Below are 12,876 nucleotides of genomic sequence, written 5' to 3' on the forward strand. Positions count from 1 at the left end.
CCTCAAGACTTTTTCAAACATACTGTTAAGTTACAACTCCCTTACCTCCTTATGTTCCATTGGTCTTTCAGACCTAAGTGTAAGGATTTACATTTGTTCCAATTAAAACTTATATTGCCTGATTTACCAAACCTTCAGTGTCTTATGGATACTGATTTTATCACACAAAGTGTTTTTTTACCATTCCAACTTTATGCCATTCACAGTTAAAGTCTTGTCTATTACACTGCCTTTTTTTCTATTATTATTTTTAAGTATTAAAAAATCAGTCTTACAGAGGCGCCTGGGTGGCACAGCGGTTAAGCGTCTGCCTTCGGCTCAGGGCGTGATCCCGGCGTTATGGGATCGAGCCCCACATCAGGCTCCCCCGCTATGAGCCTGCTTCTTCCTCTCCCACTCCCCCTGCTTGTGTTCCCTCTCTCGCTGGCTGTCTCTCTCTCTGTCAAATAAATAAATAAAATCTTAAAAAAAAACATCAGTCTTACAGACTTTTCTGATTGTGGTGATGGTTACATAACTATATTTGTCAACACTCATAGAAACATACACCAAGAGTGAATTTTAATGTATGTGAATTACACCCGGAAAAAAAAAATCAGCCTTACATTCCAAATATTCCACTGTATTTTTCTCCCAGATTAGGCCTCACTGACTTATTTTGATTGACAAATGGAGTTTTCATAGACTTTGTATTTTTATTCATTTGAGGTCAATGTATACTGGGTTTGATACCTTGAAAAAGCATCAGGGTTTGGTTTTCCAACCCAGTGAATGCATTATTACCATTTTATCGGTTCCCACAACACAAAATGCAAAGTAAAAGGGGTGGACTGTGAAATAAGGTGAAAATAATATTAAAGGAATTATGGTCCTTCACAGAACTAGGCAAAAAAAAAAAAAAAAAAAAATCGAACACAGGCCTATCATTCTTGCATAGGAGTAGAAGTCAGATTATTTTCCACCTGTAAGTTTGACAAGTATTTTAAAAAATATTCTTCAGTGCTGGTGAAGGTCCAGTAAAATACATGCTCAGACAGTGTGAGTGAGGGGCTTAAGTGAAACAGCCTTCCTGGCCTTTGAATCTATTTAACAAGAACTTAAAGAATTCGACTGGAATACATATATACTGAGAAAAACTAGAACAATTACATCAAACTTTAGCGGTAACCAGCCATCTCTAGCTAATGGAAGACAGGCTGTTTTGCTTTGTTTTTTAATGCTTTATATTAAAAAAATATTTAAAATATTTCTACAGTGAGCCCATGTGAGTTTTATGATTAGGAAAAAAGAAATACATATTTATAAAAATATCGGTCAAAGAAAGGGGAAGAAAACCACCAAAGGAAGGAAATAGGGATTTTCTTTTTTTTGGTAAAGATTTAGCTGTCACTGATAGGAATTCACAAGGAAGATATGTCTTTCAGGTCGTCAATAATTTCATAAAGAATTTTTGTTCAGAAAATAAACAGTATTTCCCTTGTGAAGCTTTTCTGAATGCCACAGAAGATTCAAATATACAGCAACTCTATAAGGGATATTTGCACTGCCTCCAAATATTTTCCAAATGAGAAGTGTTACACAGAATTATTAAAAACCATAAACTCATACCTTGAAGAACGATGCTCTGGTTTATTTCGTTCGTTGCGATCTGTAAAGAAAGGAGACAGCTACATGTCAAAATACTCTTCAGAAGCGCTGGAAAAGAACTTCTTAAATACCAGCTGCCATACCATAGATTTCACAAAGGACTGTTCAAAGGTTGCTGTGTCTTCCCCTGTATGAGGCTCTTCATCAGAGTTGAAAGGATTTGTCTGACAGAAGAGGTACAAAGGATATACAAAAAGACCGGCACGGAAAGTTTTTACGGTTTGTTACAATCATCTACTTGGAAAGTATATCATTACACACATTATTTCATTTTCAAAGATCTTTGCTGTTTTAAACACTATGCTAAAACCCAAACAAATTTAGCTAAGGAAAGAAGTAAGGAAACTGAAAAGCCACAGATTACTCAGCTCAAAAAAATCATTCCATGAATCATGGCTGGCAAAAGCTTCCAACAGGATAGGGAGGGGGGAAAAAATGAGCAGTCAGCTACAGCAACATCTGCAAACACCCTAAGACCCATACAGCCTCATCCTTAACTCTCTATTGCCCAGAATTTTTCAGAAGTTGGATTTCAACGTTTCACCGATAATTAGGTCTAATGTGCTACATAGAGGGAGGTGGTTCTTGACCAGGAGCAATTTTACTCCCCCTTCCCCAGGGGACACTTGACAATGCCTGGAGACATTTTTGATTGTCACAACTGGGGAAGAAGGAGCTACTGGTATCTAGTAGCTACAGAGACCAGTGATGCTGTTAAACGTCCTACAATGCAGCCTACAACAAAGAATTATGTCACTCAAAACATCAATACTGCTGACGTTGAGAAATTCTGCCATAGGGTAAGAGACAAGGGCAGGGCTGCTTGAAGTTTTCACATGTGCCTCTTTGGAGGCTGCTGTAAAATGCTGTTATCAACCTGAAGACTATTATATATAAGAGAAAGAACTACAAAGTCCCTAGGTTGTCTTTTTTTTTTCTATTCCAAATAATTTTTTCAGTACATGCTTAAGAATAAAAAAAGTGAAAAGGTCTCAATGTTACGGAAAAACTAACAACAGAAAGCAATGTGTAAGCCACAATAAAATCCTACGCAATGACTTTTTAAAAATACTATGCAGTGTTAATAAAATACAGTTTTCTAAAGTATCTTCTGAATTAATACTAATAATACAGAATTTAATGGCAAAACAAAGATTGGCCAGGAATTCTTTTTTTTTTTTTTTTGCCCCTTAATTTTATTGCTCGTGGAGCAGCATAAAGATACTAAAAACATACTATAAAACTTCTGGGGAGAATTATGGAAGAAAAGGCATAGGATTTACACAGTTAAATATTTATTATCAGTTCTTTTTGAATAGATTCATAATGAAAAATAAATGTTTTCTGAAACCAAGGAGTTAGTACACAGGAAGTATGTTTTCTGAAAGACGAAAAAGGAGGAAGATTCATAATAAAACATGTTTGTTTAGATACACTGCTCTCTGAAATGCACAATGTTAATATGCTTCTGGTTCCTGTTTCTCCCCACAGTGACCTAGTATTACTGCCCCTTTTCAAGCTTTTGTTTTAATTTAACTTCGTTTTACACTCCCTCAAATAAAACATCATGGTTTCTCACTTGTGGAGCACTAAAAGTTTAAAGTCATAGCAAGACAGCGCACATTTTAATCACTTTTTTCTAACGTTCCTCTTCAGCTTTAGGCTGCTAGTTTTGCTCATGAGAAGAAAATACCTCAAAACAAGGCTGGAAACTGGATGCAGATCAGCTATCCTCATAGAACAAAGCAACAACTCTTACCTGTGGCTAAAGATGAGCTAAAAATCTGTCCGGGATACCATTTGATGTGGCTGGGATCCTAGTTTCGTAGACTTTACTTAGGCATGTAATAGCGAATTCCCCCACAAATCTCCCTAGTGGTACAACACACAGGAGGAGGGGAGAAACAGAGTCACGATGCATGTAAACAAGACTCAGCATCTGAGGGCTTCCCTCCGGGGCCTGTTCTGATTGGCAGATGTGCTATGACCAGTCTGCACAGCTGGAATGTGTCCACTCAGGAAGTGAATGGCTCATAGCTCTCTCTCATTCTTGGTTAAAACAGGAAATTCTACAGTCATTTCATACTTTGTGCTCTAAGGAGATATAAATGCCTCCCCACGGTACTTCTCTATCGAACTAGTTGATAATCTGTTGGAAGACATTTTAAACATTCCCTCCCAAATTCCCTCAGTGTTATATTCCTATGCAAATATACACTTTGCAACACTCCTAAGACCCATATATTTGATAATCTGGGGAGAAGGGTAAATTATCCGTTACTCGCAATATCCCCCACATCCAGGCTCTTGACAATGGAAAACAAATTAAAACACATATTCTTGTCTTAATATTTTTTTCTCGAAGTGTAGAAACAACAGGGTTTCACATTTTCCCATAAGCTATCTTTTAGCTTAAATACATACATAAGTAGTACGTGTCTGTTGTGTACGTGTGTATCTGTCTACACTAATTTTTCTATACTTATTTTAAGCAAAGTAATTTTCATGACAGCCAAGACGATTGTGCAATTGTGAAGAAATAACACGAGTCGGGATGCAGAATTTCTGGCAAATTAATAAATGGTTATTATTTTGATCCAAAATCCAAGACTGAACAAAACAAAGCACTGAGGGCAGATTCGGGATCTGGATCTTGCCAACAATAATAAAACATTTGGACAGAACTCTCTTAAGAAAAATGAGAACAGATCCATAGCAAATATGGAAATTTCATCTTGACTACATATAGTGCTTTAAGCATATGGATTTTATTTATTTCAAATCAAACACTCTTTGGCATATACCCCCCATTTTTTTTCAGAGTTTCTAATTTTTAAATAATTCAGAAAGAATGTACTTGCAAAGGCTTCCTGAACTTTTACATACTTAGGAATCATACGAATAACCTACGAGACCAAAATCACACCATTTGTATGAAAAAAAGTTATTAAAAAGTAAGAATGCTCTAACTCTAAAATTTAGTTGCCAAATAGTGCATTAGCCACAACAAATGGGCAGCAACTCCAGGGGCGCCCACCATGCAGTGCATGATGGTGTCAGTCACTCAAAGATCAGCAGGACACTCTCATTGTGAAGGTCAGCATGGCTGGAGAGCTATGTAAACGTCTGCTGGTTCTGTAGGTGTATGTCTCTCATACACTCATACACACACACACACACACACACACACACACACACACACACACAGAAAGGCAGGAGAAAGAAAAAGAAAACATGCTTGCATTCCCTGTTCCTACTCATCCGTGTGTCCTGGTTAATAAAGCCAGTTGAGGAAATGGAAGAATACCCCACAAACAGAACAAAAGCAGAACATGAGGCAGAACTGGTGCCGGGGTGCTGCTGGCATGTGAGCGTAAATGTTACTGGGAGATGTAAAGGAGGAAATGGGGGAACCCAGGACACATCAAGGGGACTGAGATCAGGAGAGTGAGAGGAAGCTATCATGGGTTGGTGACTCTGTAGGAGAACTCCAGTTTACCCCAAATTTCCTGCCATGATGACTTCTGGTTCTCAGTAATCTGGACATACATGAATCCAATGTTTATGTATTTAGGTGATATTCCATTGAGGTAGAAATGGGCCCCTGTTCTGGCAGGGACAGCTTTTCGGGAATAACTAGGCAGAGTCTACTGATGTGTAACCATTCAGGGTGATTCTGAATCTAATAATACGACAAACACTTTGAAACGAAGATGACAAAAATGCAAATGTCATCCTTTGCTTTGATTAAAACTGTGAAGAATGGCCAACTTAGAACTTATTAGAATCCACGGTAAGACATTCAGGCTTTGAGGATTTGGCTTTGATCACTTAACTGGACAGAAAATCAAACCACATTGGGTAGGGAACTTAGACTACTAACTCAAGTCGGCAGTGAAAAGCCCTAAATCATTCTTTGAAATCAGTGGGAAGACTCAAGTCTACATGAATGAATACACACAGACATATGCACAATAGAGTAGGAAGTGGTATAATGGAATCTGCCTTGTACCTCATATTGGAGTATTAAAATGAGATATTATCTTTAAAATTAGTATCACCTATGAAGGGATTCTGTACCATACTTCCAAGCATTACCATCAAATTCCAGCTTGGGAGTATATAGTATATGTTACTTTTTAAAAATGGATCAATCCTACATAAATGCGTTGTGCCATTCAGTATTTTTTTAAAAGATTTTATTTATTTATTTGACAGAGAGAGCAAGAGAGCACAAGCAGGGGGAATAGTAAAGGGAAAGGGAGAAGCAGGCTCCCTGTGGGGCTCAATCCCAGGACCCTCGGATCATAACCTGAGCTGAAGGCAGACTGGGGGAGGGGGGTTGAGGAGGAAATTCATGGATCATGAATCTTACTTTGGTGACTCCTGGAACGATTGGGAAAGTAGTTCCACTCAAATAGCTCATGGATGGAATTGTACCTATATGAGATCAGAGTTTTCAGAGGCTTTATTAAAGTCTTTAAATGGTTCTTTTATTTAGGCAAAGAAAACTGCAAATATATGTCTACTTGAAAAGAAGCTAGGTTCATTCTACAAAATTACTGACACTAACACTTATTCACCTCCTCCTCCTAGCTCATTTCACCACCCTTGTTCAGATATGTCTCCAAGTCGACTTTCATTTTTGAGACACCCACAGTAAACAGTATGTTGCTCTTTCATCTTTATTTTTTTTTTAAAGATTTTATTTATTTATTTATTTATTTGAGAGACAGAGAGAGAGCTCGAGTATGAGCACAAGCCCACTGAGCCGGGAGCCCAAAACGGGGCTCTATCTACTACGACCCTGCAATCATGACCTGAGCAGAAACCAAGAGTTGGATGCCTAACCAACTGAGCCACACAGGCACCCAAGTATATTGCTCTTTCAAATGGTAGGTTGTCAATAAATATACATTTGCTGTTGCTGAACTTAAGACAGTTACTATACCACCAAGAAATTAAAGACAGTATCTGTGAGTTAGCACATCAGAAGGCATATTACAGAGTTTATGTGACTGCTACCCATGCTTCTGTGGGTAAGTGGAAAAATTTAGTCTATAGCACTGTCAATACTGACACCTGTTATTAATTCTAAAATGTCTACTCATTAAAGTGCAGCACCCTAATCACACAGGGAGGGAGAAGCTAGAGAGGGAGGAGGTTTTTTCAAAAAGGAAATTATGTTTCAACAAAGCAGATTGTCTCTGGAATCTGTTCTCTCCTTCCCATGCCTACTGTCTTTACCTGTATTTTATGTTCTGATCAGCATTTGTCAGGATTGTTGCGTCTTGACTGGATTTTCTGGTTCTAGTCTCTTATCCTCCAAACCAGCCATCCTGCCGGCCAGCCAAATCTGTGCCTCAGAAAAATTACAAATCACCTCATGCTTAGAGTCTAAGAGGACTACATGAGCTAATGACATGACATCCTCAGCACTTTGCCTGTGCAAAGTAAGCACTCAATAGATGTCAGCTGCCATCTTGTTAAAAGGCCAGCTATTTACTAGTGGTTTGTGACTGGTCCTGCCCTGTGGTGATGGCCCAAGTTACTTAGTCTCTCCAAACCTAGGTTTTCTCATCTACACATTAGGGAAGAATGCTATCCTGACAGAGCTTTTTTGAGGATGAATGAATTAAAGGTATAAAGAACTTAGCTTAGTACCTGGAACATAAATTCTGTGACCCTGGTCTGACTACTCTTAACTGTCTTTAGTGCCTGGCTCAAAAACCACCTTCTTCATGAAACTGTCCCTGACTCCTCTTTCTTTTCAGCATCCTTGTATTCAGTTTCCTCTTGCTGCTGCAACAAATTACCACAAACTCAGTGGCTTAAAACAACAAAAACTGACTCTTCTAGTTCTAGTGGCCAGCAGTCAAAACAGGTCTCATTAGGCTAAAAGTCAAACTGTCTGCAGGGCTACATTTCTTCTGGGGGCTCAAAGTGAAATCTGCTTCTCCTTGTCTTTTCTAACTTCTCAAGGTCACCTGCATTCCTTGGGTTGTGGCCCCTTCCTCCAACAATGTAGCATCTTTACGTCTTTCTCTCTCACTCTGCCTCTTCTGCGTCCCTTTTCCACTTTAAGGACCTTTAGGATTATACCGGGCCCACCAGGATCATCCAAAATTACCTGTTTATATCAAGGTCAGTTGATTAGCAACCCTAATTCCTCTTTCCATGCAATGTAACATCTTCAGAGGTTCCAGGGTTTAAGACATGGACATCTTTGAGGTGGCAACATTATTCTGCCTACCACATCCTATCTGAATTCTCATACCATCTGTATCACTCACTGGCCACTAACATACATGTCTTATTACTTAAGATTTCAGGCATGTGTCTATCCCCTTCTCTAATCAGTGTGTCTGATGAAGACAGGACTCTTTTTTTTCTTTTTAAGTGAGCTCTGTGCTCACTTGGGGGGGGGGGGGCCTTGAACTCATGTCCCCAAGATCAAGAGTAGCATGCTCTACTAACTGACCCAGCAGGACTTTAATTTAAACTCTGCTTCACAGTCAGCCCTCTGTAAATGTTTGTTGATAATGGTAATGTCCAATGCCCTTTCTGCCCTCTCATTTAGGCTATAGCTCGTTCAGTGACATCTTTACTGGTGAAAAATGTATCTTCCTAAGAATGCCCATACATTCTTTTTTACTTTTTATAAACACAGTAGTGATTCAAGAGTCACCTCTGCCCTTAATGACCCACATTTGCTCTACTCTTGTCTCAAGTAGCTCTCACCAAACCAAACCATACATAGGAGAAAAAACTACAGCACCTTTAAACTCGAAGAAGAATCACCTATTTGGCAAAGAGACTGCTACTTTTAAAATGATTTTTCTTGAAAATGGTTCAACTGAATCGCTTTGATTATTGAGTTCAACTCTCCATTGAACCAGGCTTTTTAAGTTAGTAGTTACAAAGAGATGAAAAATCAGAGCCACCATCTACACTGCCCCTCTTCACCCCAAGGTGCATTTGGTAGAAACCTTAGGAAGATGGACATTTTACCAGTGCCACTCAGGTCCTGGGAGCAAGGTGATGAGGGCAGGAGAAATGGAAGCAGGCTGAGGAACAGGGTGCCATCAACTCTCCTTGCTGTTTCCATCTCAGGCTCCCTAATGATTCTCTTTTTTTTTTTTTTTAAAGATTTTATTTATTTATTCGACAGAGATAGAGACAGCCAGCGAGAGAGGGAACACAAGCAGGGGGAGGGGGAGAGGAAGAAGCAGGCTCATAGCAGAAGAGCCTGATGTGGGGCTCGATCCCAGATCGCCGGGATCACGCCCTGAGCCGAAGGCAGACGCTTAACCGCTGTGCCACCCAGGCGCCCCCCTAATGATTCTCTTAATAATTACTCTCAGACCTTTCTTTGGTACAAAATCACAAGTTTTCAGCAAGTGAAACTTGTGATTCAAAGAGGGACAAAAAGACCTTTTAGTTAAATTTGAATCTCTATTCCCCCAACTACCAAATTAAAAATATTAGACCCATAATCAAAACATGAGGTCATTCCTAAGAGTTTTTCTAAAGGAGTCATAAATTTTACCTAGAATAAGATATGCTACAAGAAAGGTAACCTGGGAAAGTGACTCAATATCAGGCATTTCTTTCAGTGTTTCCCAAATTATAATAACCTCTTGGATAGTCACAACACATATTAGTATCTTAAAGGCTCTGAGAAATCTTGCAACTAAAAAAAAAATTTGTTTAACTTTGTTTAACACAGCATTTCCCAAACTAATTTGAGGATAAAACATTTCTTACAAAATCATATTTGGTATGTGGTATCCTGGCACACAGTGTGATCTTCTCATCACCCTCCACTCCCCTGGAAAACCAAGTCCCTTACACAGAGCTTGGTATGTGTAGCTCCGTGGCCAGACCCATGCTGGATAAGCAGGTGGTCTGTCTCTACTGAACTCAACTCCTCCCGGTATGGGCCAGGCACAGGATCCAAACGCAAAGGAGAGTAGCGTTTCCAATCCTATCAGGTCAAGCCCTGATCTTTTAAGATTATATTAAATGTCCTTTCTATATTCACCTCACTTATTTATCTTTGGTTTTGCCATTGTTTAGGTTAATTTGTGCATCTCAGAATTACGTGTTCCACAGAGATGAGTGCACTTTTAGTGGCTCCAGGTATCTACTACTGGATCATACCCCTAATGGGAAATCGATAAATATTTCAGTGTGACAACCCAGACAGAGGTTAAGTGCAAGCAGTCTAGGTCAGACAGCTTTGTTTTGAGTTCTTGCTTCGCCATTTATTACCTGAATGGCCTTATTAGCAAGATGTTTACGCACTATAAGCCTCAGTATCCACATCTGTAAAGGAGGATAACAACAATACCCATATCTCATCAAGCTGAATGAGGAGTAGGGAGTAAATGAAGAAATACATATAAAGGACATAGTATGATTGCTGACAAGGATAAATGCTCAGTAAATGTTTACTATTATGATGATAATATCAGGGAAACAGAATACTCATAGAGTTCATAATCTGTGAGTACATGATCCAAAAAGGTTAATTATTCTTTGTCCAGTATGGATTTTTTGATTCTGTGGAATTTTTTGTCTCTCACTTATTACTGGTCAAGAGGGCAGGACTGTACTAATAATTAATTTCCAAAGCTCCTCTTACCCAATCATCCAGCCTCTTACCCTTTTGAACCAAGGGTCAACTATAAAAAAATTAATAAATCTGGATTTTCACTTTTCTTCATTTTCCAACTGCAGCCTCTGACAGAAGTGATAAATAAGGTCTAAGTAAGCAGCAGAAAGGAGAAAGAGAACTCAAAGGCAGAGAGGCAGTCCCTTCAGGATGAAAACTATGCCAACCACGAATCACCCCCCCCCCATTCCTTGAAGTCTTTCCCCATCCTTAGTTCATCCTGCAGGTATTAAGCCCTCGCAGTCATTTTCTGAGACCCAAGAACTTTAAAATAAATTTCCTCAGGAGGATTAATGAGTGATATAAAGAAAAAAAACTAAATAGATAAAATATTTCTATTTATAATATATATTTATATTTATTATAATATATATTTCTATTTATAATATATGTTATAAATATATATATTTATAAAATTACTGAAATCTGCTTCTATATCTTAGGATAATATGGATTTCTTCTACAAGAATCCAAAAACCGGGGCGACTGGGTGGCTTAGTCAGTTAAGCATCTATCTTCCTTCAGCTCAGGTCATGATCCCAGGGTCCTGGGATGAGTCCTGCATCGGGCTCCCTGTTTAGCAGGGGAGTCTGCTTCTCTCATGAGCCCCTGCTCATGCCCTCTCTTGCTCACTCTCTCAAATAATTAAATCTTAAAAAAAAAATCCAGAAAACAGGACTAAAATTGTTATTTAATTGTTATTTCAGGTGTCAAAGGATAGACAACATCTCTAACCACAGGTTGCTTTTTCAGCTGTTAGTGTAAAAATAAGGATTTTTTTTTTCCTTTAAAGGGCAAAAGGCCCATTCTTACGGTCTCCTATTCCTTTAGTGTTGATTAATTCGCAGACGTTATAACAAAGTTTTACCTTTTTACACCTGTCTCTGCAAAATGAGCCACTATCAGAAACCACTCTAACCAAGAGACTCCTTCATCTGCAGGGAAGCAGGAAAAAAAAGGGAAGATCCCTTTATTCCAACTACCATACACCTCACTCTGATGTAAGATCATTAGGCTGTGCAAATCTTTCCTATACAGGTAAGGATTTTTCTGATCTGAGTCCTCAAACAGATTTTTATCCACAGTGGGGCAGTCTTGGTCTCTAATCTAGAATGATGATTTTTTTTTTTCCTTTTAATCAAGTAAAGGTAAAGCCACATCTGGCCTTGCCACATTACCTCACCTAGGGACAGAGAATGTATTCTCTGCACAACACCACATTGCATCTTGCAAATTCAAGCCCACCCATCTCCTTCCTCTCCACTTTATTAACAAACTTCCATCTGTAAAACCACCTTCAAAAGGCGACTGGGACACAAGCAAAGAGAATGCGCAATTGTCTCCATCTATTCTTCAACTGTACAGAATGCCTCCAAAGTGAGTGTTCAGTTCTGATTTTTCAGTTCTTTTTTTTTTTTTTAAGATTTTATTTATTTATTTGACAGAGAGAGAGACAGCCAGCGAGAGAGGGAACACAAGCAGGCGGAGTGGGAGAGGAAGGAGCAAGCTCCCAGCAGAGGAGCCCGATGTGGGGCTCGATCCCAGAACACCAGGATCACGCCCTGAGCCGAAGGCAGACGCTTAACGACTGAGCCACCCAGGCGCCCCATGATTTTTCACAGTTCTAAAGATACACGGGATCTCTAGGAGGAGACCTGAGACCCATCTGCCATTTCAGCTTTGAAGCCTTATTTGATTCCCCACGGGCAGAAGGAAGGCTTCCCCAACCCCCACCCCCACCCCCACACAGTGCCTAGCACCGGTCAGCAATCAGCACATGTTGGATCACCTTATAATTCTCTGTATCTAGGTCATATTGCTTCCACTTTGTAAGTTCCTTCAAGACAGGGCCTTTATATGCCTTGTAAAGGCTGGCAGAGCACCTTACACACAGTAGGAACAACCTAAGTGTCTACCGTTGAGTCTCCTGGTAGGAGTCCTCTCACCTCTGCGAACTGGGAAGCAGCCGAATGAACTACAAAAGCCTTTGTATCATCTGGTGTTCCTTTTGGGGGTGTGAGGGGGCAGTTGTTAATAATTCACGGAGAAGACAGATTACACATTACCGTGCAAAGGCTTCAAATAATTTTGATTTGGAATGAAAGCATTTTGAAGTGCGGCTTCAGAGTTGCAGAATTCACAAAACACCCTATTTGTGTAATGAAAAATGCACCGTTTAAGGGGAGGAAAAAGAAACGCAATTATTTCAAAGAAGCACAGGAAACTACACAAGGGATTCACCTTCTGTGGCTCCCAGGTCACAAAACACAGCTGAGATAAATTCAGAAATGGCGATCAGCACAGTGACAATGATGACAGCTATTATTCATTGAGTCTTCACTATGTTAGAGGCATGCTAATATAGTCTCGTTTACTCTTCATGGAATTCCCACGATGCAAGTCTTTTCCACTTTATTGATGAGAAAGCAAAGTCTCAGAGAAGCTAGTTAAATAAAAAGGGAGTATGAATTTTCAAACCTGGATCTGAAGAATCCCAAAGTCCCTGCTCTTTCCACTCTATCGAAGGCTGGAGGTCCCACCTGTTTGATGAA

The 12,876-nt window shown here is 39.4% G+C and overlaps 1 protein-coding gene across 4 annotated transcripts in view; it reads right to left on the reverse strand.

Moving 5' to 3' along the window:
- SH3D19 (SH3 domain containing 19) overlaps positions 1-12,876 on the reverse strand; it is a 168,494-nt gene that overhangs the window by 82,361 nt on the left and 73,257 nt on the right. For 2 of the 4 annotated variants that reach the window (XM_045798840.2, XM_045798839.2), the window contains exon 2: positions 1,609-1,648. In XM_045798840.2, the coding sequence (XP_045654796.2) occupies positions 1,609-1,648 (40 nt within the window). Of the gene's footprint in view, positions 1-1,608; positions 1,649-1,730; positions 2,036-3,406; positions 3,600-12,876 lie in introns of those variants that run through there. The other 2 variants (XM_045798842.2, XM_045798843.2) reach the window with 2 other exon arrangements.

The sequence above is a fragment of the Ursus americanus genome, chromosome 13, assembly GCF_024610735.1.
Source record: "Ursus americanus isolate L20-20 chromosome 13, mUrsAme1.1.p, whole genome shotgun sequence".
In the NCBI taxonomy this organism is placed as follows: Eukaryota; Metazoa; Chordata; class Mammalia; order Carnivora; family Ursidae; genus Ursus; species Ursus americanus.